Source organism: Camelus dromedarius, chromosome 16 (assembly GCF_036321535.1).
Source record: "Camelus dromedarius isolate mCamDro1 chromosome 16, mCamDro1.pat, whole genome shotgun sequence".
Classification (NCBI taxonomy): domain Eukaryota; kingdom Metazoa; phylum Chordata; class Mammalia; order Artiodactyla; family Camelidae; genus Camelus; species Camelus dromedarius.
This window is the reverse complement of record NC_087451.1, coordinates 40,133,134-40,158,311: the sequence shown is the minus strand read 5'-3', so window position 1 is coordinate 40,158,311 and position 25,178 is coordinate 40,133,134. Positions and strand designations below refer to the sequence as shown.

The 25,178-nt window shown below is 40.3% G+C and overlaps 1 protein-coding gene across 5 annotated transcripts in view; it reads left to right on the top strand.

Annotated features, from left to right (window-relative positions):
* The window catches only part of MAP3K3 (mitogen-activated protein kinase kinase kinase 3), a 58,349-nt gene that overhangs the window by 16,844 nt on the left and 16,327 nt on the right, over positions 1-25,178 (top strand). For 4 of the 5 annotated variants that reach the window (XM_064495685.1, XM_064495683.1, XM_064495684.1 and 1 more), the window contains 4 exons: positions 1,902-1,942; positions 8,161-8,260; positions 12,994-13,107; positions 19,751-19,871. In XM_064495685.1, the coding sequence (XP_064351755.1) occupies positions 1,902-1,942; positions 8,161-8,260; positions 12,994-13,107; positions 19,751-19,871 (376 nt within the window). Of the gene's footprint in view, positions 1-1,136; positions 1,279-1,901; positions 1,943-8,160; positions 8,261-12,993; positions 13,108-19,750; positions 19,872-25,178 lie in introns of all 5 variants that reach the window. The other variant, XM_064495686.1, reaches the window with a different exon arrangement.

The window sequence follows — 25,178 nt, the reverse complement described above, 5'->3', positions numbered from 1 at the left end:
TGTTAGCGCTTGTCATATTATTGTTAATGGATAAAGTGGTCCATATATTACATCAAAGGATGAGAGCTGTATCAGGGCTGTTATTTTGAAGAACTGTCACATTGCAGCCTTGCTCCTCAGGGGAGCTTTGCTGTCCACTATTTGGTATGTGAACTTTTCAGGGATATGAAGTTCATTGAGCCTCTATTTCCTTGTCTTTAAAATAACGGGTTAGAGGATGTACTCATATTTTAATTTAGTGACCCTTTAGCTGTGTTCTCGGAACCCCTAGGAGGTTCTCGAGAACCTATCAGAGGGTCCATTAGGTCAAAACTATTTCGTAATAATGCCCTTTTCACCCTCATACTCTTAGGAACGTAGAGTTTTCCAGAAACTGCATGATGAGTATTATCACAACAGTTTGAAAACAGAAGCTGATATGAGAATCCAGCTGCCTCCTATTAAGCCATGCGTTAAAGAGATTTGCATTCTCTCACTTCACTTTTTAAAAAACATACAGTTTTTAAATTAAAATGTATTTATGTTAACATGTAATGACTTTTAATTATTTTTAAATGAATAAGATAAATTTGAATTTTCTCAACTTTAATTTCTGATATGGCAAATATCAGTAGATACAATCTACATAAACAAAAGCTCTTTGGGGTCCTCAATAATTTTTAGAGTGTAAATTAGAACCACTGGTCTAGTTCTTGACTGGAAGAGAAGTGTAGCCCCCCAAATCTCTTGGGAAAAAGAAGTCCTTTGTGCACCCACCCTACCTGTCAGCTTTCCCTTTTCTGTTGTTTTCTCTGTCTGCTCTGTGTTCTTCATCTTCAAATACTCTGAAACCCTCTTCTTTCTTCCAAACCACACAATCTCTTAATTTGTCTATCTCAGTATAGTTTTCATTATACAGAATTATAATGATATTCATCACTGACTATGAACTCTTTCTTACCTTCATGTTTATTACTTGTTGGTTTCCTAACAATCTTAGCTTTCTTTTTCTCTATACCTGTTCTTTTCTTCTGTGAAATCTCTTCCCTTCTCCTGTCATCTTTAACGCCTCAGGATGTTTGTTTGCCCTTCACAGTATCTTTTCCTCCTTGATTTGTTACTTAACATTCTAACACTTCTACTTCCTCTTATTTCAGATGCTTGCACCCAACTCTTTTCATATACCAACCTTTGCTTGTCACTGGGCTACAGAAGCAAGATGGACATGATTCCTGTCCTCCTGGAGCTTAGAGGGTACCCATGATGGACATTTAGGCTAAAGCTAGGGGCAATTATAAGGTATTTGTCCAGGGTCACACTTTACGCCCACTGAGGGTAGCCTTGAAGGATCATGGAAATTATCAGTAGCAGCAGCAACTTACACTCGTCTACGATGTATTTGGTATTTTACTTACATTTTCTTTTTTAGTTCTCATAGCAACTGTGCAAATTGTGTTTAGGCCTACTCTAAATGGAAAAACTAAGACTCACAGAGGATAAGTTACTTGCTTGTGGTCATATAGCTAGGAAGTATCAGTATTAAGATTTCTTTTTCTGTTTAGTGACATCAGCCAAGAAGGAAAAGTATCCTGGCCAGGAGGCAGTGATATGGTGGGAGAGAAACTCCAGAGCCAGTTATGGGAACAGAGAGTGTGAACTTCCAAATGGCATATCAGAGCAGAGGACCTGAGCTGGGGCAGCCACCTGGGGATCTTGTCCCAAGAGCTTTATTGCCCCTGAGGTTAGAACTGGAAGGCTACAACTCATTGGAAGGAATGCCTGTCCGGTAGAGAAGCTCCAACAGGGGCCATCAGGGATGTTTGCCTGATGTTGCTAAAGGACTGCCTGAGGCTTAACCTGGGAAGGGCGGGAGTGACACAAGCCAGAGAACCCCCGTAACCTGTTTATCATTTCTTTGGCAGAGTGACGTCAGAATCAAGTTTGAGCACAACGGGGAGCGGCGGTAAGTCTGCCTTCTTATCAGTGGTTGTGTTCATGTGTGCTGCATTCCTCAGAAAGCGTTCAGCTTGTGGAAGCTGTTTCCCTGGAGTGATCCCCATGGGGCCACTGGCTGGGTAATGGGGTTTATTGGGCATCAAGGGGAAAATTTCACTCTTGGCTTGGCCTGTCAATTGAACTTTGTTTCTGGTCTTCGAATTGGAAGCCAACTGTTAAGGTTTTACTCTTTTGCTCTTATTCTGCTACTGTGAGATCTGCCATTTTACTCAGGGAGGAAGTCAGGACTCCAGCTCTACTGAGTCATGGCTTCCAGACACACTGACACTGTGCCACCGGTGGGCACCAGAGAGAGATGAGGGTTCTCCTGTGACGTGGTGCCATTCCCATTCCTGGGATTAGTGTCCCTGGTTTTGTCCCCATCAGGGGTCAGGCTGGTGAATTGAAAGTTTCCTTATAATGTGTCTAGATCATGGGAAACTGCAGCAATTCCCTCCACTGTGAAAGATTTCAGATCATTTGAAGACATAGAGAGAGGGCGTTTCTCAGTCAGTATATCTTACCTTGTCAGGGAAATGAAAGTAACGTTACAAAACTCTTCTTATCCTTTACTCCATTGTCAGTATTTAGTTTCTTGTAGAAAGTCAAGGCAGAAGTTCTCAGTGGAAAAAAATATGATTCCATTTAATTTCTCAAGTTATTTTAAGGAAGAACTTTAAGAAAGCATACAGAACTCCGGTCGTGGGATATATGAGACCCTGTGTATGCATGTGTGTGGCATGTATGCATGTAAGTATGCTTTTCAGTATCTGCTTCCCACTCTTTGCCTTTCTGTCCCATTGATAACCACCCCTCCTCCCTTCACACCCATGCCCCTAGCCCTTTTTCCTTGGCTTTGAGCATTTGGAGGGGCAAAGAGCATATCCATGAGGATAAGATCCTCCTACTTTACAAGTCCCACCAGAGGACCTTAGTACCTTCAAACGTTCTTGTACTGGTAGTTCTCTGCTGCTGGCATCTTTCAGCCCACTTTGAGGCTAGCTTCCCAGGAGATCTGTGGCTACTATTCTCCCTTAAAAAAGATACGTTCACGCTCCTGCAGGTTGTCAAAGTTTGCCCGATGGAAACATTGTGCAAAAGTGGTCTGCAGAGCCAGGTTCCTGCTGTTGCCATGTGGCCTCTAGGGCTGTTACAGGCCTACAGGGAAGAAAGTCTTCTGAGCTCTGTCCCCAGCTGCTCATCCTGTGTCCTTCCAGTAGCACGGAAGTTAAATTGTCACTTCATTGTTGCTGTTTTTCATACTTCTGACTCATACGTCTGACCTGACTGGGTTTTTGGAGGGATTGCCAAACCTGGAGCAGCAGAGAGTTTTCAGAAGTAGATATGAAATCAAAAGCTCAATTGTGTTGGAGCCTAATTACACAGTTACGCTCTCCTGAATTCCTGTTCCCAAAGTGGTATGCAGTTACAGTGAGCGGACTTACACTGAAAAAGTGTGTGTGTTCAGTTTTAGAGACACTGCCAGATCGAAACCACAAATATTTAAGGTGGTCAGGCAGGAATGGCCTTTTGAAGCCCTGAGCGGCAGTGTTGGTATCAAGGTTTTGAAAACTATACATTCTCTCTTTATGGGGCTGTTTTCAGGAGCCACGGCATTTCACTGTTTGTGTACTATGTGTGGAATTGAGGACTTCATAGAGTTTGTATAGGGAAGCCAAGTTCAAGCTACTGTGTGCCAGACAGCTCTGGTTTCATGTATTTCATGTCTTAGGATTTTGTAGAGAATGTTGTTGTGGGCTTTCTTTACTTTTTACTGGGAGTGTAGATACTATCTATCTAAATGTTGTAGGCCCTTATAGAATTAGAATTGACAGAAAAGAGGAAAGAAATAGTGACTTTTCCCATTTGTCTTTGCCAAAAGTCTGTTCTGGTGGGCTGACTTCCCCTTTGCTTAGGAAGGCTGGGGACCAAACTCCTAACCCTCCTCCCTCTTAGCTCCAGGAGGATGGAAGAGGACTGTAGATTAGAATCTCCTTCCCTTCATGTCTGGACACTAATGGAGGTGGTTGTCCTGGGTGTTAGACCCCTCTTTGAAGCACTGGTCTAAAAATGCCTGTTACTCAATGTGATGGCAGCAGCTTAGATCTTATCAGACCTGGAAGTCCTGGTTTCTGATCTTGACCAGACATTTGGGCTGCTTTGAGGGACTATGAATGGCTTGTCACCAGGCTGAGTGCAGAGAGTTTATCTCTGAGCCTAATCTTTTCCTAATGGTGTGCTAGGGACATCTGAGTGGTCTCCTGGTATTTTATTCAGAAAGGTTGGCCCCTTTTGAACTGTTGCTGAGGTTCTGATGAAGGAGGTATGATTTACTATTAGGAATTAATAGAAAGCTGTTCTCTCAGAAGTATTCAGAAAACACTCATATCTAGACACTCAATCTAGATAGCACCTAATTATTGCTTAAGACAGTTGGTTTGAGGGAAAAAATATAAGGATCATAATATGGATGGATTTCCCAGTGGATATAAACTAATATATTCAATATAATTTTCAAAAATGAAAGGTAGTGATGGATGAAGGAAAAGTTGTAGAGAAATTATCTTCCTGGGATATTAGGCTTTGTGTGAAGGACAGATTATGGTTTATAGTAATATCCTATCAATGTTGTCCAATAGAACTTTCTGCTGTAATGGAAATGTTTTACAGTAGTCCCTGGGTGTCTGAGGAAATTGGTTCCAGGACCCTCTGTGAATAGCAAACTCCTTGGGTACTTAAATCCTTTACGTAAAATGGCGTACTTAAACACAAGACAAGACACTGTAAACCTCCTAGAAGAAAACATAGGCAAAACATTTCTGACATAAATCTTAGCAATGTTCTCCTATAGCAGTCTACCCAAGCAATAGAAATAAAAGCAAAAATAAACAAATGAGACTTAATTAAACTTACAAGCTTTTGCACAGCAAAGGAAACCATAAACAGAACAAAAAGACAACCTATGGAGTGGGAGAAAGTATTTGCAAATGATGATACTGACAAGGGCTTAATTTCCAGAATATGCAAACAGCTCATACAACTTAATAAGAAAAAAACAAACAACCCAATCCAAAAATGAGCAGAAGACCTAAACGAGCAGTTCTTCAATGAAGACATACAAACGGCCAATAGGCACATGAAATAATGCTCAGTGTCACTGTATCAGAGAAATGCAAATCAAAGCTTCTAGAGGTATCACCTCACACCAGTCAGAATGGCCATCATCAGAATGTCCACAAATGATAAGTGGTGGAGAGGGTGTGGAGAAAAGGGAAACCTCCTACACTGTTGATGGGAATATAGTTTGGTGCAGCCATTATGGAAAACAGTATGGAGATTCCTCAAAAAACTAAAAATAGACTTAACATATGATCCAGTAGTCCCACTGGGCATATATCTGGAGTGAATGCTAATTCAGAAAGATACAATGCACCCCAGTGTTCATAGCAGCACTACATACAATAGCCAAGACATGGAAACAACTTAAATGTCCATCAACAGATGACTGGATAAAGAAGTTGTCATATACACAAACACACACACAGAGAAATACTACTCAGCCATAAAATAGAATAAAACGATGCCATTTGGAGCAGCATGGATGGACCTGGAGATTGTCATTCTAAGTAAAGTAAGCCAGAAAGAGAAAAATACCATATGATATCACCTAAATGTGGAATCTAAAAAAGAGACACAAGTGAACTTATTTACAAAACAAACTCACAGACATAGAAAACAAACATGGTTCCTGGGCAGAAAGAGGGTGGGAAGGGATAAATTGGGAGTTTGAGATTTGCAGATACTAACTACTATATATAAAATAGATTTTAAAAGTTTATACTGTATAGCATAGGGAACTATATGCAATATCTTGTAGTAACCTATAATGAAAAAGAATATGAAAATAAATATGTATGTATATGTATGACTGAAACATGCTGTACACCAGAAATTGACACACTGTAAACTGACTATACTTCAAATAAAAAATTTTAATGGCACAATCTTTGCATATAACCTATGCACATCCTCTTGTATTCTTTAAATTTTATCTAGATAACTTAAATACCTAATACAATATAAACTCCACGTAAATAGTTGTAAATACAAGGTAAATGCTATGTAAATAGTTGTCAGCGTGCGGCAAATTCAAGTTTTGCTTTTTCGAACTTTCTGGAGGTTTTTTGTTTGTTTTGTTTTAATATTTTCTATCTGTGGATGTGGAACCTGCAGATATGGAGGGCTGACTATATAGTTGTGTTTTCCAACATACTAACCACTAGCCACATGTGTCTAGTGAGCACTTGCAGTGTGGCTAATAGAACTGAAAGAGCCAATTTTAAAAATTAATTTTAGTTAATTTGAATTTAAATGGCCACGTGTAGCTAGTGGCTACCATATTGAACAGCACAGTTCTAGATGATGAAGGGTTTTATGCTGCCCACTGATCTGAGCCAGGCTGACACAGAAGAACATTAAAGAAACTGGTCAGATTCCATTACAGTCCCATGGCTTAGATCCCTCTTTCCTGTGGCTTATTGCTTCTTCCAGAGCACTTCCCACTCTGGGGAAGGAGGGAACCAAAGAACTACACACTTCTTCCTCTCAGCAGGGAGGAAGGCAAGAACTATAGAGGCTCGTGGCTGAGTGCTGCTACTCCATCACACACTAGTCACATTTCATCCAGCCTAGGCATCCTGAGAGATGGAGGTGGCTTTAGTATACATTTTTCCCCATCACATTAAGCATCTTTTCATGTGTTTATTAATCATTCATAACTTTCCTGTGAATTGTCTCATCATATTCTCTGCCTACGTTTCTATTGGGTTGTCTTTTTCTTACTGATTTTTCCAGGTTTGATGTTTGTCTTCTTAACTTTGTTGATGGCTTATTTTGGCATCAAAAGTTTAAATTTTTGTTGTCAAATTTGTCTTCTTTTGGTTTTCTGTATTTTATATAATACTTAGGAAGACCTCTGCTCCAATATTTTTTTAATCCTATATTTTCTTTTATATATATTAGAGAGAAAGAATATATATGTTTCTTTCTGATATTTTCTTCTGTTTAGTTTATCTCTTTGCTTATTTTGGGAGGAGGGGGTAGGTAATTAGGTTTATTTATTTATTTATGTTTAGAGGAGGCACTGAGTATTGAACCCAGGATGATTTATTTAGTTATTTTTAGAGGAGGTACTAGGGGTTGAACCCAGGACTTTGTACATGCTAAGCATGTGCTCTACCACTGAGCTATACCTCCCTACCTATTTTTGTTTTAATTATTTAAATTTTAGAGTATGGGGTTGGATCCATATGAAATTGCCACTTTTGTACATCAAAATTTTTGACCATCTCCATTATCATATAGTTAAACCTACTACAGTGATTAGAACTTTTTATTAAAGAAATTTCAAACATACACAAAAGTAGAATATTATACTGAACTCCATGGATCTGTCACCCACCTTCGGTATTATCAACATTTTGCCAGCCTTGTTTCCTCTATCACCACTTTTACATTTTGTTGTGACATTTAATGACAAATCATTTTAAGGCCTCCTTCTTTGAACATGCTCTTATTCTACTCTCTATAGAAATTGTTCTTTGAACTGATCTGATGAGTCTTTATAGAAAAACATCAATATCAACACTACTTACATGCTCACATGTGTCACTGGTTAAGAAGACTGATCAGGCACATAACCAAGCTCAAGGGAAATTCCTGTGACTCTGTGGTAGGAAATGTCAATTCTGAGGAAATCAGCATTGAGATTCCTGTGGCATCTCTGAAATGGACAATGGAAATACCTTTCAAGTCCTGAGATTGAGTTGAGACCATTTTTTCAGGACTGCTGCTCCAATCTCCAGGTTTTCTTCCTAACAAGAGTCTTTGGAACATAGCTTTAAAATCCAGGTGTTCTGCTATGATACCGAACTGTTGTTGACAGAAAGATCTGAGCTAAACTGGTGGAACAATGGTTGGGATTGAGTACTGCTTGTAGGTACTACTGGCAAACCTGAGAGATGCTAAGAAGAAGGGTGAAAAGATAAAGGTAGATAAGAGAAGAAAAAGAATACAGAGAAAGAATTCTATGTTGAAAAAGAAAAGGAAGACATCACTCAGAAGCTGTAGCTTTCTAAATCCTGCATTTAAAATATACAATTAACCACACTTCCTACTCCTTTTCAGAATTATAGCATTCAGCCGGCCTGTAAGATACGAAGATGTGGAGCACAAGGTGACGACAGTATTTGGGCAGCCTCTTGATCTACATTACATGAACAATGAGGTAAGAAAGATGGATAGTGTGTGGACAAGGCAGGCACAGCTGCCTACCTTTTTTCTCTCTGCTTAACTGAGGATTTCCTAGTTTGTCCCTCCAGTATCGTCTGTTTTCATTTTCTGGAGCCTGTTTTCTTAATTCCAGTAATTCTGGGATTTCTGTTTTTTACTACATGTGAGATTACGTAGCTATTTCCATTCCCTCTGCTCATCCAGTATCGGTAGCTCTAATACTCCATGGTGGAAACAGGTATGGGATCAGGGCCAGGGCTTATATTCTCTCCTTTGCATTTTGTAGATTACCTTTTTCTTTCTAGCACAGCGTTAATAGCAGAGGGTTCAGCAGGGGCTGGGGAGGTGTGGAAATTGATGGGTTGGTCCTCTATTGACAGGCATAAATGCTGGATTCCTCTCTCAGAGTTTAACTTCTGATTGTAGCTTGTTTCAAAAGTTAGCACCTACTCTAATCATTTCTTTAACTCTTAACTCCTGCTACCCTTGCCCAACAGTCCTTACTTATTCATAGTTCTAGTATCACCCAGGAAGGAATTTTTTTTTCTTTTTTTTTTAGTATATGTGCTGCTGAAGTGAGCACAGAAAGGAATTCTTTCGAATGTCAGTTCTTTGGCTGCTTTCCCAGCTCCAAGGAAGATCCTAGAGGCTATATCTGCTTAGGCTGGTGCTTTGCGTTAGTTTGAAAGGCTGTGTGTGTGTGTGTGCACGCGCGCGCCTAGTTAAGAGAGGGAATTGAGTTGGGTGGGGTGAGGCAGGAAAGCTGGGCAACCTCATTGGCTCTTTGAGAGTCAGGTCCTTACTGTGTAGTTTTATTTTACTGGTTGAAGAGTTAAGAATTTCTTCCATACTTTGGGGCTGAGATTTCTTGGCTAAAAACTCTCTGGTCCTCTTCATACAAAATGTACAACTACAGTTGGATGTATGCACTGCCAAATAGCTAACAAAAGACCATCTAATCTTTTGTTTTTTGGATAAATTTTAGAAATAAAGCAAATTTAGAAAATAAACCAGTAACTCTATAGTAAATAAAAAACACAAATGAAAGTATTTAAAATATGTAGACTACAAGCAATTCTCCAAGGAAGACATACAAATGGCCAATAGGCACATGAAAAACTGCTCAATATCACTAATTATCAGAGAAATGCAAATCAAAACTACAATGAGATATCACCTCACACCAGTCAGAACGACCATCATTCAGAAGTCCACAAATGACAAATGCTGGAGACGTTGTGGAGAAAAGGGAACCCTCCTACACTACTGGTGGGAATGCAGTTTGGTGCAGCCACTGTGGAAAACAGTATGGAAGTTCCTCAAAAGACTAGGAATAGACTTATCATATGACCCAGGAATCCCACTCCTGGGCATGTATCCAGAAGCAACCCTACTTCAAAAATATACCTGCACCCCAATGTTCATAGCAGCACTATTTACAATAGCCAAGACATGGAAACAGCCCAGATGTCCATCAACAGATAACTGGATAAAGAAGATGTGGTATATTTATACAATGGAATACTATTCGTCCATAAAAATGACAACACCATTTGCAGCAACATGGATATCCCTAGAGAATGTCATTCTAAGTGAAGTAAGCCAGAAAGAGAAAAATACCATATGAGATCGCTCATATGTGGAATATAAATAAATAAATAAATAAATAAATAAATAAATAAATAAATAAATAAATACAAAACAGAAACAGACTCACAGACACAGAATACAAACTTGTGGTTGCCAAGGGGAACGGGAGGTGGGAAGGGACAGACTGGGATTTCAAAATTTGTAGATACTGACAGGCATATATAGAATAGATAAACAAGATTATACTGTATAGCACAGGGAAATATATACAAGATCTTGTAGCTCACAGCGAAAAAAAATGTGACAACGAATATATGTATGTTCATGTATAACTGAAAAATTGTGCTCTGCACTGGAATTTGACACATTGTAAAATGACTATAGCTCAATAAAAAATGTTTATAAAAAAAGTCTGACCAAAAAAAAAAAATTTTGTAGACTAACACATTTTAAATAAAAGATATGAAAATCCCAAAAATATAAATGTTAAATTCATGGAACTTTAAAAAATTGTAGCTCAAGCTTCAGTGACTGTATACAAAAGTAAGGCTAAAGTCAGCTAGCCAATCAGCATTAAAGAAGGTGTTCTTTAGTTAGTATAGACACTTCTGGATGATTTAGTGCTTGTTTCTCTTTCTGTTAGTATTTCCATTAAGAATTCCAGATGTCCCCAAATGCATTTTCAGACTCTTTTGCCAAGAAAGTGACTGCCTAGAATGTTGGGCATTCCTTTATTCAAATGCTTATGCAGATACTAATTCTAAATACAAATATAAATAATTGTTATTATTTTAAATCATGCACATCTTTCTATACTCAGCTAATGATGTCAATGACCTAGAGTTGCCTAATTTACATTTTATTAATTTCAAATCTCTCAACCTATTTTTCTTTCGTTTCCCCTGTAAACCTTGCCTTACCAGGATTTATGAACCACAAGTGAAAAATCTGTTGAGATTTTATTTTATGTTTATATTTTTGTAATAATAGCTTTATTGAGATATAATTCACCTACTGTAAAATTTACCCTTTTAAACTGTACAATTCAGTGGTTTTTAGTATATTCACAGAGTTGTGTAACTAACTTCACTGCTTAATTCTATAACTTTTTCATTACCCCAAAGAGAAACACTGTATCCATTTGCAGTCACTTCGCATTCCCCCTTCTCCCCAGTCCCTGGCAACCACTTACATACCTACTTTTTATCTCTCTGGATTTGCCTATTCTGAACATTTCATGTAAATGGAATCACACAATATGTGGCCTTTTGTGTTTGGCTTCTTTCACTAAGCATAATGTTTTCAAGTTTCATCCATGTTGTAGCATGTGTCAATGCTTTGTTCCTTTTTTTACTGATGAATAAATAATATTCTGTTGTATTGGTATATCACATTTTGTGTATCTGTTCATCTGTTGATGGACACTTGAGTTGTTTTCATGTTTTGGCTATTGTAAATAATGCTGCTATGAACATTTGTGTAAAATTTTTTATATGAACGTATGTTTTCAATTCTCTAAAGTATACCTAGGAGTGGAATTGTGTGTCTTAATGGTAACTCTGTGTTTAACTTTTTCAGGAACTGCCCAACTTTCCCATATCCCATATTTTACATTCCTACCAGCAATGTATGAGAGTTGCAATTTTCCACATCCTTACCAATACTTGTTATTTTCTGTTGTTAAAAATTATAGCCATCCTAGTAGGTGTGAAGTGGTGTCTCATTGTGGTTTTGATTTTTGTTTCCCTAATGACAAATGTCGTTAGGTATTTTTTCATGTGCTTATTAGCCGTTTGTTTATTTTCTTTGGACAAATATCTATTCAAGTCCTTTGGACAAATGCCTATTCAAGTCCACTTAAAAAAACTGGATTATTTGTCCTTTTATTGTTGAATTGTGAGAATTCTTTATATATTCTGAATACTAGATTTTTATCATACATTTGCATAATTGTAGGTTTTTTTAAAAGTTAAAACTTACTTCAGTAGTTTATCTTCCCCCATCTCCACCCACCCTCTCCCCCACCCCAGTCCTTATTTATCCCTACTTTGAATGTTACCCAGGAAGGAATTCTTTAACAATATGATTTATAAAATTTTCTTTCATTCCACGAGTTGCCTTGAGATTTTATTTTAAACACTATTCTTACTATTTCTTTTTTCTTGGCCTATGATTTAGTTTTCATTTCCTTGGATTATAAATTGGGAACTGAAGAAGTTAATTGGATTTTTGCTTTATGTTTGCCACAAATATGTAAGATCTGATATTAGGTCTTAGGCAAAGCATACTTTTGCATCTTTTAATAGTAAGTACTTATAATGTCTTCTGCTTTTAACAGCAAGTGAGACTTATTTGTACTTCAAGGATCTTCTCTTTAATATGTCAGTGGAATGAAAACAGAGGAAGTAGTTTTTGGTTCTAGTCACTGATTTTTACCTTTAAACATTAAGATACTAAACTCTGCTATGCAGTCTAAATTTGTGTTCTTATTTGAGTAACTTTTTCATCCTCTACCTGCCCCCTCTTCCTCCTGTGCCTTTTCTGCTTTTTCTGTTGATGTCAGCATAGGGTAGGGTGGGACATGATTCTACTGCTTAATTTGCAAAGAAATATGGGGATTATAGCTGTTTGGGATTTGATGCTTTGGAGTAAAGGATACTTTTAGAGACAAAGCTCTTCTCAGAAAATATCTTGAAACAAAGTGTTAATGTGTTACAGCATGGATGAACTCAAACACATTAAGCAAAGCAAAAGAACCTAGACACAAAAGACTGTATAAATTGAATTGAATATATATGAATTTTATGATTCCATTTATATGAAATATCCAGAAAGAGCAAATCTCTAGAGACAGAAGGTAGATGAGTGGTTGCCTGGTGTAAGAGATAGAATGGGGAAGTGACTATGACTGGGCTCAAGAGATCCTTTTGGATCAATGGAAATGTTTTATAATTGAATTGTGGTGATGGTTGCACAATTCTGTAAATTTATTAAAAATTATTGAATTGAAAAAAATCTCTGTGGTTTCAGATCTTTTAAGACCCCATAATATCCAATGAAATTGTTTTCCTCCGAACTTATTTTATTTTTGCAAACTAAAGACTTACATAATTTCCTTCTCTGTGTCCTGTGTCATAGCTCTCCATCCTGCTGAAGAACCAAGATGATCTTGATAAAGCAATTGACATCTTGGATAGAAGCTCAAGCATGAAGAGTCTTAGGATATTGCTGCTGTCGCAGGACAGAAACCATGTAAGTAGCCCCTGTCATGGCCTGACATCTGAAGACAAAGCTTGCAGTCCTTCAGGAGTTCACCTTGCTTCCTTGAAAATGTTCTTTTCCTCAGCCACTGCTAAAGCAAGACCATAATTGTTGTCCAGCCCACTGGTCAGCAGCCCGCTAACCTTCTACATTTGATTTAATATTAGTGTTAAAAAGTTGCAACTAAAGATTACTTGGTTTGTGGTGTGGGAGGAAGAAAACATTTTATGATAAAGGGGAAAGTTCTTTTTCTCTGTATTTATGTTCTTCCAATTAGGTTTGGGCCCCAAGAAGAGAGACTTGGTTAGTGTGGGGTGCTGATTAGCAAAGGTGGTCAAGGATTTGAGACTATCATGCTTTGTAAACCCAACTCCCACAACTCCTCAGCACCCTTGACTTTCTCTTGGGACGTGTGTAGGAAATAAACTTTCCCTTCTGTTCAATGGCAAAAAGGCCATGGGCTGAAGGGCCTCTTTTAACTTACTAGCTGCTGCTTTAGCAAATGGCGGGCAATCTGCAGGGGCTGTCAGAGGTGAGGAGTTATCCCTACACAGTTTCTGCTCCTAAAGGGTCCCTGGGGGCCTGCGTTTCAAAAGAATGCTTGTAATCTGGGTGTGTCTTCTAATCATTGATTCCTCTATCACCTTTCTTTAGTTGCATGTTCCTAAAGGTTTCTTGACACTCTTTCCTTATGCTTGAAAACAGCCAACTGTGGACCCCTGACATTGCTGCGTAAGGACTGTGGACGCACATACCAGGACAGAGTTTAGATGGAATGGAGCTCATGCTGACCATTTGTTTTTAAAGAAACTTTGGGCTGTCTGTTGATTAGGGGAAGACGCAGGAGAATGCAGTTAGGAAGCCTTGTAATAAAGAAGACATTTTCTAATATTACAGGTGTGTCCTTGAGCACACAGACTGGCCTTCTCTATCCCAATATATCTTTTTTCTGGACATGTTTTTGGAAGTATTCTGAAGTAAAATATATACTTTATTATTTCACTTCTCTGTTCAAGTTACTCACCTGCTCCTTAAAATGCCTCCTCATTGCCTATCATATAAAATCTAAATTTAGCCCAACACCCCCGGTTTATCACTGACTACCCTTGCTTTCAGCTCCCCAGTCTCATCTTTCCACATTCTTCAGCATTCTCCCCCTATTCTGCAGCTCTTCCTTCTTCCCCTCTGCCAGACCGTATCAAGCTTTTTAAGGGTCTAGCTTGATTTGCCTGCTACAGTTTAATTAGTGTTTTTGACTTAAGTCATTTTGATTATTCCCTGTTCCTTCAGTCATTGGATATAATTTGCGTACTAGTTCATAGGTTCCTTCGTGGGGGCCCTCTAGTTGTTGCATATTGTTAAGTTTTACCCCAAAAAGTTACAAGCTCCTCTAGAGCAGGAGCTGTGTCTTACTGTTTTGGAACCCCTTACCCACCCATCCTCTTAGGAGAACAGAGTGAGTGCTGCTTATTGTTAGCAAGAGTCAAGCAGAGATCATATTCAGCAAACCCCTTCTTTACAGAAGGAGCTGGAATTGGGGTTTAGTTTAATGATGTCACTGTTTAACTGGGGGCTAGCACCTCTGCTAGTGATCCCTCCACTCCCCTGATGACAAGCTGTAGACAGCTGGTTCTTTACATCCACTTTCCCATCCACGAAGGCGTGCACTCAGCCTCAGATGCTGCTGCAACCCAGAGCTGTTTGAAGGATGACCACTGGAGCTCTGACACTCATGGCATTGCGTTAGATGTTGCATAAAATAAATGCCATATTGATGCCTCTTTCTAAGGATGTATAAATATATATATATATACATATATATATATTTCCCCTAAGGCTGTATATTTTAAAAATTTATTATAAAATCAGTAAAACTTACTGTAAAGTTAAAAAGAGGGCCATCTTGTGCAATCCTAGCACCATAATATTGATTAATTTTTGCATACGCCCTTCTAGTCTTTGGCCATATGTATACACACTTTAAGTGTTGTCATGGTATTTATACAATTTTCTAACTTAATTTTTCACTTAACATTGTCATGTATGTTTTTCTATTAATATATACTCTTCATGATTATAATTTATAAGAATACATAATTCCCTTGACTGGCTATACCATAATTTAATTAACTATTTTTTCTGCTGTTGCAACACTTAAGCTGCTCCTAATTTTTGCATTTATGAAGTTCTACATTTAAGACTAACAGGTATTGGTGGTGATGAAATCTTTCCTTGGGAACGTCCTCAGCTAGACTTCTGGCTTCTTAATAAACAGAGGTATCATTATCCAAAATTATATTCTCAGGAGTCCCACCTCTAGAGCAGTGCTTCTCTGTTTGTGATGAAATACCAGTTTTGTTCTGATTTCCAATCTGTCAAGGACCAATTCTTTTTTAAAAACAGAAAAAAAAATGAAAAATGAAATGGAAAAATTAACTAGACATCTGCAAAGTATAAGCCCACAATTTTTATTGTTAGATTCAATAGACATAAGTCACTCTGCCAGACTGTTGTAAAAGTCTTTAAAGGATTATTCACCATTTCCATATTTCCCTTGTTGAGGACTGGTACAGCCTGGCACCAGCTCACAGATCACACTTTACATATGTTTCTCCAGAATACCTTATCACCCAGGTCTCCATCTCCTCTTGATGGTAACTGTCAGTCACTTCATTCTCTACTTAGTTTCCTCTATTTTTAGCAATCTGTCACCTCGTCCACCTTTTGTTACCACCTATACCTTTATTTCCCTTCTTATTCCTGTTTTTAAATGTACTGTCTCTTTCTTCTCTCTGGATTCCTTTTTTTATTGTTCCTTCTATGACCACTTCTGATCTTTCCTCTGTCTTCATCTCTCACCAAGATGTATAGTCATACCCCTCCTATCTCACCTGGCCAAGGCCATGTCTTACGCTTCAGTATTGTTCTTACCTGAGAACTCCTGGATTTTGGTAGTCACAGAACCTCTTCTTAGTCTTAAGAGCTTTTCTCTAGCCTTGGTTTTACTGCCATTTTACGATACTTCACCATCTCTTTCAGTAGTTCTTGTTGCCCTGGGCCTCTGCCTTGGACCATCAACTCTTAGCCATTTCCTATTAAAGACTTCTTTTCTAAACATGCGTGCATCTAACTCTTAATTTATCTTTCTGTTCTTGACCTTCTTATAACTTTCTAGACCTTCTACTATCATAATGTAATCTCAATCTTAACATTCTATCGTCACTTATATCTGCATATGATAAAAACTAAATACCCAACCACCTTAAACTGAGTGTGGCATTTTGTTTTGTTGCCTTAGATTCTCTCTGATAAAAGTAAACTTATAATCTCATCCAAGTGTTGCCCACTTTCCAAATTTCCCATCAGTGAATTTTACACTATCTTGTCTACTATTTAAGTTCGAAATATCAAGGATAATCTAAACGCTAATTCTTTCAGTTTTCCTAGAATAATGGGGCAAGTGCAGGAAGTTAGAATGAAACTTGTTGGACAGAATAGCTTCAGTATGGCTGTTGTTTAAAAATAATAACATTTAAGGTATATGTGGTACTTTCATCTCTTATTTGATTTTTGCAGCTTTGAGGAGTCCTGGTTAGGCATCTGTTATTGCCAGTCTACTCCTGGGGAAACTGAGGCTTAGAGTGACTTGCCCTAGGTGAGACAGTAAATAGTGACGGAACTGGTCTAGAATCTGGATGTTCTAACTAGTCCAGTACATATCAGATGCCATCCAAGGAATGGATCTTAGAATTATTGTAGTCCTTGAAAAACCTCACCCAGGTTCTTCCATAGTTCATTAGAAGCAAAGCAGAAAGTATAATGTGCCTGTGAGGAAAACTTGTAAGATGTGTCATTCTCTTCCCCGCAGCTCAGAAAGTAACTGAACTAAGAAAGGTCCAAGAGAAGACAAAATTTTCAAGGGGTTGGATCAGTTTTATATGTGAATAGTCTGGGAAGCCTGGAACTCTTTATTCAGGAAAGGCAGCCTAAGCGTACATATGTATAAGGAAAGTCTGTGAGGCATTGAAGAGTAGGGATAATAAAAACAGATTCATACATCTAATCTCAATTTGGATGAACCTTTTGAATATTGGGGGTTATCACAGAACAAAACAGAAGTGAGAATTTGTACATGGATTGTAAACATGGCATTCTTTATTCAAGTTGTATAGCTTCAAAACAGATTTTTTTTAAGGTTTTTAATAAAGTCATGGATATTAAAGCTGTAAATTTATTAAATAACCTGGATACTTCCACAGCTTTCGTAACTATCATGGTCTTCCAAGGAAAGGTCTCTTGCCACCAGTGAAGCAGACTGGTGAGATCCAAACTAAAGCTCACAAATGGACACACATATACACACATACCCTTCTTCTCTCCTTGCATCGTTGAGTCCACTTTTTCCTTTTGTCTGATACCATCAAATCTTTTATCGAGATAATTTGTGGGTCAACTTTTATAATCTCTTTTTCTGCTAATCTCCTAACTTCTAGTGACTGCAGTCTTTATGTAGGTGGTTCCCTGGTAATTTTTCATGTTGTTTGTGTCAGCCACAGCACACTGCTGCCCACAGAGTCCTTCAGTGAGGTTTTCATTGAATGGTCAAATGCCACCTTCTGTTTGCTGTCTTTAGAATGTTCTGCCAGGTACACACTTTATACTTGATGGCTCTCCTTTCACTCTCTTACAGGCCCCTTTTATTTTTCCTAGTCCTGTCTTCCTCTCTCCCATTTCTTGGTCTTGTTCAAGGTTCCCTGAACCCTTGTGTCAACCTCATTTTGTTTACCACACTGTTCTCTTTTATCTCCTTAAATCAGGGTTTTCAAACTTGACTGAATATTGTAAACACTTGGGGAAAGATTTAAAAAATACCAGCCCTTGGGCCCTGTCCCCAGAGATTCTGTTCTAGATGGTCTGAGGTGTCAGAAAACCCCACAGGCAGTTCTGATGGGCAGCTAGGCCTGAGAACCATTGCCTTCACCCTAAGCATGACTCGCCTCCTGAGACCTTGCTGCTCAGCGCGCTGTCCATGTGCCAGCAGCATCAGCCTCACCTGAAAGCTTGTTAGAAGAGCAGATTCTCAGCCCCACCCCAGACCTACTGAATCAGAATCTGAAATTTAACAGGTCTCGGGTGATTTATGTGCACATGAAAGTGTGAGAAGCCCTGCTTTGAAACCTTCACTGATTCTCTTTGTTTTCTAACCTGTTGTACGGTCAGCCTTTTCTCTTAGGAACCTATGCTTGTGCTGGCTGTTGAACCTACTTTCCTGTCTTGTCCTTTAGATTTGAAAATTGAGAGTTTAAAGTGTATGTTCTTTGGTACATTTCAGATTCATGTTGCCAAGATGTACTGAATTCCCACTATGTGTAAGGAACTGTGTCCAAGCAGGTGTCCTTGGGGTGCTCAGCATGTAGCTCTTCTCTTTCTGACTGTGAGGCTGTGGCCTTTCCTTGCCCTTCGCTGGCCTGCTTCCCCAGTGTGTGGCTTTGGCTGTTTTTTCCTTTCTGACCCTCGGCAGAGAGCTCTTGCACATCAGAGGCTTCAGCAAGAACACTCACTTCCCCTTGTTTCTGACTTCCCATTAGAGCAAGACAGTTTGTCAAGACAATCCTGGATGTGATAAAGTCTGGTGTGGGGAGACTAGAGGAGGCTGCTTGGCAGCTGATCTCGCCCCTGAAAGTGGGACGCCTTTTTCCTGGAAGGCAGGATATAGTTTGTTTAGGTCGGACTTTTTTTTTTCTTCTTACAGGAGGTAAAAGAGAGAGAGAAACAAGTAGAAACTTTGACCCACATTACTTAAAAATCCCGAGCTTCCACCCTCTTTAGTGCCCTGCTTCTTTGTGAGCACATCCTGACATCTCTTGCTTACTGCCATGCTTCAGTTTTCAGCCTTCTCTGTGCAAGGGCCCCCCTTTATTGCTTTGTTTTCTCTCTAGGGCTCACCTGGTGGCTCAGCTGGGTCAGTGCAAAAGTGGGGGTAGACGTGGCAAGGTTGCTGACCCTGTTCTGAAGTCCTTGACCTCTGGCAGAATCGCACCTGTGCTAGCCTTTCCGAGATGAACACAGTCCTGAGATGGTTCACATGTAAACCCCAGTAGTAAGAAGCAACTGAGATCTCCTTACCTTAATTTTCAGGGAGTGATTATGGTTAGGGAAGAAGCAGCATATCAAACTATTTTAAAGATAAATATTTACCAACCAAAATTTGGGGGGCAAGGAGGTTGCCATTCTGAACCCCCAGTGCAGCAGGTGATCTTGCAGCTGAAATAATCTCCTGCTTTTCCTATTCTTCCCAAGCTCTCTGGAGAATTTTATGAGAGAGTTTTTACAACTCTCTTTTCTGTTTGGCAGATTATTACAGGGACGCCTGTTGTTCTTCCGTGTCTGGGTCATCACCTATTAAATTCGGGCACTGGGTCTCAGTGCTCTGTATCACCGAGGCCGTAAAACTACATTGAGCAAATAGTGATTTGCTCAGTTGGACTGAGGAGTGAGATTTGGGGGAGAGCTGGGTAGCTCATGTACTTAAAGCCTGAAGGTGGCTGAGAGCACGGGAGTCCTAGGGAAGGATAACGGGGCCTTTCTCAGCCTGCCTGCTTGGAGAGCTCAGCTTTTTCCTCTTATCTTGCAGACCAGTTCCTCCCCCCACTCCGGGGTGTCCAGGCAGGTGCGAATCAAAGCTTCCCAGTCGGCGGGAGATATAAATACCATCTACCAGCCCCCCGAGCCCAGAAGCAGGCACCTCTCTGTCAGTGAGTATTTCACCCCTTTTTCCTCTCGTCTCATTTATCTGTCCATTTTTTTAATGTTATTTTTAAAAATTATAAATTTAAAAACAATCATCAAACATTATTGACTGCTAATTTGTTCAGAATAATCTTCCATGTGTTTCTTTGGGGAGAAGAAGTAGAGAAATGACTGGGATGGAGTCCTGGCCCTCAGGGAGCTTACACTATAATGTTGTAATGGCATAATCAAATTCCTTTTCAGCAGTCTTGACGTAATCTCCTCAGACATCTGCTTGAAGACCTCCAGCTGCAGCCTACCCTCGTCTTTTACCATTCTTTCCCCAAAGGACTGGGGACTTGGGGAGTTAGGAGTTAGGTCCAAGTTTGAGTTTTACATCAAACTTCTTGCTTGTGATTCCTGAGGAGTCTTTATGCTTTGAGGAACATATAGACCAATAAAACCGCTGGAGAGTCAAACTAAATTGTTTGACTGTCCTTGACATAGTGCATACAGTTGGCTCACTAGGAAGAAGGCTATATAGCTGCTGCCAGACCTCCCCAGGAAAAGAGTTTCACTCAGGTCTGTGCAGTATTCCAGGCAATCCAGTGTTGCTCTGGATTCCACTTCCTACAGTGTGAGGAGAAAGCTTATTTCTTGAATTGTGGAAATTTGGCCTCCTCAGCTCTGTGTTGAGGTTGCTGCCCTCGTGTTGCTGAGACCCCTGCTGCTCTCCATCCAGGTTCTAGCCATATAGGTAGAATTGCACCATCTGAACTGCTCTCTGGAGATTTTGAGCTGAGCCTGGGGAGATCTGAGCATTGGTCCTATCGCTGAGCTTGTCTGGGGGTGATAAGCCTCCTGAGGGAGCAGCAGGAAGAATATGTTGCTAAGGCACTGACTTTGCCTCACTGAATAATTCTGCAACCCGAGCAAGCACTGGTAGTAGGTATTGCCAAGCTGAAAGTCTGTATATGCATTTCATATTTCTCTAATGTTGTGGGTAATTGGTGGCTATGTTTTCAATAAGCTGGTTGAGGAGAGAAAGCCACCACCCCAGCAGGGAGACCTTACCCAGAACCTCTCTGGCCCTGGAATCTGGGAATGTCTGCTAGTTTGGCCTCTGTTCCAGAGCCCTTGTAGAGTGAGGGGCTGGAGAAGGGCGGTGTTGGGCATTCTTGGAGTGAACATTGATGACTGATGTGGGACAGTGATTAGGTCCCCTGCTCCTAAACAAGTGCTGTGACTTGTGTATGGAGGCAGGGGCTGAATGCTGGGCCGTCACTGTAGGGGCCATATGTGGAATCTCCTTGTCTGCAAATGCTGAGGAATAAGATTTCTGCAAACAAGTTCCTATTCATCTAGAGAATGGGCAGCACAGCCTCCCAGCACACATAGATCCTGGGTTCCTTCATTCAGCAGGCATTATATACCAGCCTTTGGGCTGGGATGAGCGGTGCAGTGGAGGCATGTGGGAGGTGGTGTGGGAGCACAGAGAAGGCAATAACCAAGTCTGCCCAGGACTTTGGAGAACAGTTTTCACAAAAGTAGGGGAACATCAGAGCTGACATGTGGAAGGAGATTTACTGAGCTTAAAGCAGAGACAGATATTCCAGACACAGGAAAGACCATCTGCCAGGCACAATCACAAAAGAAGGTGGTGAGTTCTGAGAACCCGGGTGGTTGGAGCGGTGAATTTGACGAGAGAAGTGAGCAGAGCCTGCCAGCCCTTCTCTAAAGCTGGAAAATGACGGAGATTATGTCTAACTGAAATGACCTGGGAAATGCAATCAGGGGAGGAGCTGTGTAAGCTGGATTTTTAGAGATTATGGAGGATTTCCATAGAAGGATTAGGGGAGGGGACTTTTCAATGATTTGCTGCTAGAGATCTCACTTAAATCCTTAACACTGGCTGATGTATTTGGAGGAGAAATAGAGAAGGCTGAGAGAGGATGCCTGCCTTGACTGAGGAGCCTTGACTGCACGTGGGCTTGTTTGGTAGGCAGTGGGAACCACTGAAAATGGTGACCCCTTGTACCTCTCTGTTGTATTGCTTATTATGTTACCTTGTTATGTATCCTTCTCCCGATCAGATTGCATTTTTATTCATTCATTCATCTATTCATTTAAGAAAGAATTACCAAAGTATCTTCTGTGTGCCAGAATCATGGGAAGCAAAAAGACACAGCTCTGGTCCCTATGGCCCTTGAAGACCTGTGGGAGGTCAGATCTTACTTGTCATGATCTGATTCATGTATAATTATAGGCTGTGACTAAAAGGTGTGTGGTGTTGTGAGCACCACTTTAGGGTTTTTAAGTGAAGAGGAATGGATGGCATGACATATTTGGAGTTGTATTTTGAAAAGACTGCTCTAGCTGCATACAGTGTGGGGAACAGACTGGAGATTGGATCTAAGAGAACCATATTACGTATCAGCTAATGCAGTGGTCCGGGTAAAGGGAGACAGTAACTTGGATCAGGCTAGTGACGGTAGTGGAGAGAGGAGGAGCAGGTGGACCTGAGACATTTAGAAGGTGAAACTGTGACAGAACATGGCATTGTGGCTGTGGTGGGGTCTGGGGATGGGACTAGGGGGTCCCCGGGATCCTTTTAGAGGGCTTGCGAAGTCAAAACTATTTTCATAATAATACTAAGATATGATTTAGCTTTTCATTCATTCTTTTGTAAGTATATAGTGGAGTTTTCCAGAGGTTACATGCCTGAGATAATGTCATTGCTCTATGGTTAATGGAATGTGTGCTTGTATATTATTGTGATATAAAACTTTTTGACCCTTAATTTCTAATACAGTGGATATCAACTGATACAACCCCCATAAAAAAAAGCTCTTTGGTGTCCTCAGTTTTAGAAATGAAAAAGGGTTCCAAGATCAAAAAGTTTAAGAACCACTATTGGATTGAATTTTAAGTTGCTGAGAGATCAGGACCTAAGTTACTGATTTACGGATCTGGATAAATGGCACTGCCTTTCACCAAGACAGGGACACTAGAAGAGAGCCTGGCTCACCTGCTGAGAAGGACAGACCTGGTATTTTAGACACGTTGAGTTGGAGATGCCTCTGAGACTGCCAGTAGGAGATAGCAAATGGGCAGCTAACTACACAGGTCTCCAGCTCAGAAGGGAGAAAACTAGGGTAGAGGGAAAAATTGGAAGTTGTCACTTTGAAGCCATGGGCTCAAATGGAGGTTTCTAAGCAGACTATAGAGTGAGGAGAGAGCCTAGGACTGAGCCTTAGGGACTCAGATAGTGGCAGTTAGAGGAGGATGACCCTGCAAAGGACACAGGAAGGGAGTGACCAGAGAAGTAGGAGAGAAACTGGGAGAGGGTGGGGAGGAGGCCTTACATGGTACCAGCCAAGTTGGACAGGACAGTAAGAGACACAGACTTGTCATTTTCATCTACAAATGTCTGAGTACTTGCTATGCTGGTATAGGGTAAAGCCTTCTGGGAGTAGAAAGAAACAGAAGGAAAGGAGTCAGAGTTTAAGCATGAGGGACTAGGAGAAGTCCTAGCAGTAGAAATCAGGTCAAAGGAGAGAATCCTTAGTGGCTGAACCCTTCTCAACTGGAGGGAGGTTCTTTGCTCTCCTTGCCCACCAGCACTGATGTACCTGTGAGCACTGAGTGAAAGACTGAACATGCAGGCCATTCAGCTCCCGCTGCAACATTTTCAATAATGAGGAAGTGCAAGGTAGCCCAATCCGATTTTAGACAGCTCTGTTTATTTGACATTCTTCCTTGTTTTGAATGAAAATTCTGCCTTCTCTCACATTACGCAGTAACTCTAGTACTGCTCTCTTGAGCAACACAGATAACATCTTTCCTATGACAGTTTTTCAGATATTTGAAACCAGCTATCATGTCCACCTTTTGTTTTTTTCCATCATAATATACATACCTTGAATTCCAGGTTTGTTTTTAAGCCAGTTACTCTGTTAAACTAGCTCATGCTTGAAAAAAAAAAAAAGCAAAAAACAAACCTACTAGGTAATGAGTTAATGCAAAAGAGAGACCCCTGGGAAGAGCTCCAGACAAGGCAAATGGAATTTCCCTACATGAAGATACCCTTCCTCACGTCTTTGCCTATGGAAGTTGTGTCCACTTTTGAAGCCCAGCTCAAGCACCTTGTCTTCCCTGATACATGGTGTTACCCTTAAGCCATATAGGCAAGCTTCAACTAAAGGACTTGTCGCTGCCACATCTGACCCCCATTGGGTCTAGTGCATTTTAGGTGCCTTTGACTCCGTTTTACTCCATCTTGCTCCTCCTCTTGCCACTGCATCCCACAGTAGGGCAAACCAGATTGCAGTCCCTAAGGAATGGGTAGCCAGTGTGTGGAGGCAATCAGTTCTTTCAAGGAGTTTGGCCGTGAAAGAAAAAAAGAGGTGGGCTAGTGGATTAAGGGAGTGGCAGAAACAAGGTCAGGATATTTTTAGGCCAGAGATCTGAGCATGTTTATGAAAGGAGGCACAAAGACAGCTGAAAAGAGGAGTGAAGGTGATGAAGAGGGGACCGTGGGGGAGCTGACTCCTGCTGGGATGAAGTGGGGATCCAGGCCAGGGGGCTTATAGTGCCGTGGCAAAGAGAGAGGAGCCCTCTTTCTGAGAAGAAAAGAGGAAAAACTCAGGCAGAGGGGAAAAAAGGAATGTTGAAAGGATGAGATGACTTATATATAATGAGTTAGAGAGCAGTACACAGTGCAGACCTCCAGTCCTGGTACAGATTTGCAAAAGTGGAAACCAGGACGGCAGAGGTGGTGACCGTGTGTATATGGAAACAGCGTGGTCAGCTGCCTTAACTTCCACAGGTTTTCCACCTTCTTCCTATAAATTCTTCTGTGATACTAGATGAGACCAGAAATTGTTTAGTGATAGTAGCAACTTCAACATAAAATTTGGGAGTTTTGCTAGTAGAAACACATGACGTTCTCAGGGTCTTATGGGATGAAAATATCGAGAAGCTTTGTTCTGCACAGGCTGGTTTAGTGTGAGCACGTTGGGAAACATTAGTTAAGATTTTCCATTGAGGAAGAAAAAAAAGATTTGATTCCTCCCCTCATCTCATCTGCCCCCCAAGAGAGAACAGGATTTAGAGAAAATAGTTGGTGGCCAAAAAAAAAAAGCTATCTCTTTGTACTTGCAATGACCCGCACATTAACACTGACCCAAAGCCCTAGAACTCCCTGTGGAGGCAACTTCCTGGCTGCATCGCTTCCTGACAGGAGTCTCCTATGAGAAGAGCTAGAATCCAAGAGCCTATCTTTCAGCTTTGAGTCAGAGAACAGAGCAAAAAAAAAAAAAATCAACCGTATC